This window comes from Stegastes partitus, unplaced genomic scaffold (genome assembly GCF_000690725.1).
Source record: "Stegastes partitus isolate 25-593 unplaced genomic scaffold, Stegastes_partitus-1.0.2 Scaffold575, whole genome shotgun sequence".
In the NCBI taxonomy this organism is placed as follows: domain Eukaryota; kingdom Metazoa; phylum Chordata; class Actinopteri; family Pomacentridae; genus Stegastes; species Stegastes partitus.
Genome location: NW_007578306.1, coordinates 224,816 through 225,976, shown reverse-complemented (window position 1 = coordinate 225,976; position 1,161 = coordinate 224,816). Strand labels below are relative to the sequence as shown.

Sequence of the window (1,161 nt, the reverse complement as noted above, 5' to 3'; positions counted from 1 at the left end):
TTGAACCACAATTCAAAAGCAATGTCATGACTTTCATTACATTTTTATTTATTGTTACTTTTGTCATTTTCAACGTATGTCAGTGACAGCTGTTGTTTTGTTTGTTTGTTTGTTTGTTTTCCTTACTTTATGGGAGGGTATGAATTAATTTGAGGACGACTGTACAACCAGGAGCTTTTGGACGAAAACCGAAAGAGCCGAGTGGAGGACAAAAAAGCCAAAGGCCATTTTCGTTTCGTATTTCTGTTGGTGTTTATTGAGTAAAACCTATACAGACCTTGTGGCTGCTACGTTATGATCCTAGCTGTGCCTGTTCTCTATTTCAGACTTCCTACAACACTGTTTGTGTCTTCCAGACGGCCAACTGCAGGACTTGATGAGCGGAGAGCAGCTACCATCCCGTCCTAACTGATGGCGCCAGCTCAGGACTTGCACCAAGATATTTTTGTGTGTCACATAATGGAGCTAAATCTCAGTTTGAATGACTCCACTTAAATGTGCAACTGCAAGCAAAAGACAACGGTAACAGTTGTTAAACCGTGGAGGTACCTGCAAAGGTCGTCCAGTACACCGGAGGGTATCTCGGGTCTCTTTGTGTCCATGTTGGCTGTAAACATGCCGACCTCGTCTCGGAGCGGCAGCTACAACAGCTGCTCAGGCCGCCAGCTGCTCAGCATTTCTTCGCATTATCACTCCGGGAATACCGGCGTTACATCAGCCTCTCAAAACTACTTTATCTCAACGAAGAACTCTTCTGACTGCTCTAACAGGAACTGCGCCGAATCTGTTGTCTGTGCTGCGTTCAAGTCGCATCGGATAGATGAGATGTACAGGATGATGATGGTTTAATCGGTTAAGAGCGTCCTCGTCGTCAGTGCGGCTGCGCGATTACTGACTTTGTCGTGAGGAAAAGAAGTTGCTCGTGTGAGGATTTGAATATAATTTACACGACATACGTGTTACATATACATTTATATTTGAATACTAAAGTTCGAAATAACGATATTGTGAATTTGACTTGAACGCCGCGTTGCTTTCTAACCGGAAGTTAACCGTTCAATGAGCGCCTCAGAGTATTGTCACGTGATATTGTAATCCAATGGCAATTACCCGCGCTTGGCCCATAAAGAAGGCTGTGCCGGAATACCCGGCGTCGTGACG

The 1,161-nt window shown here is 44.6% G+C and overlaps 1 protein-coding gene across 1 annotated transcript in view; it reads right to left on the bottom strand.

Moving 5' to 3' along the window:
- dcp2 (decapping mRNA 2) overlaps nt 1-794 on the bottom strand; it is a 10,889-nt gene extending 10,095 nt beyond the window's left edge. Inside the window, exon 1 of the mRNA XM_008288808.1 lies at nt 550-794. Coding sequence (XP_008287030.1) covers nt 550-617 — 68 coding nt within the window. The 5' untranslated portion in view covers nt 618-794. The remainder of the gene's footprint in view (nt 1-549) is intronic.
- Nucleotides 795-1,161: the final 367 nt, after the last annotated feature.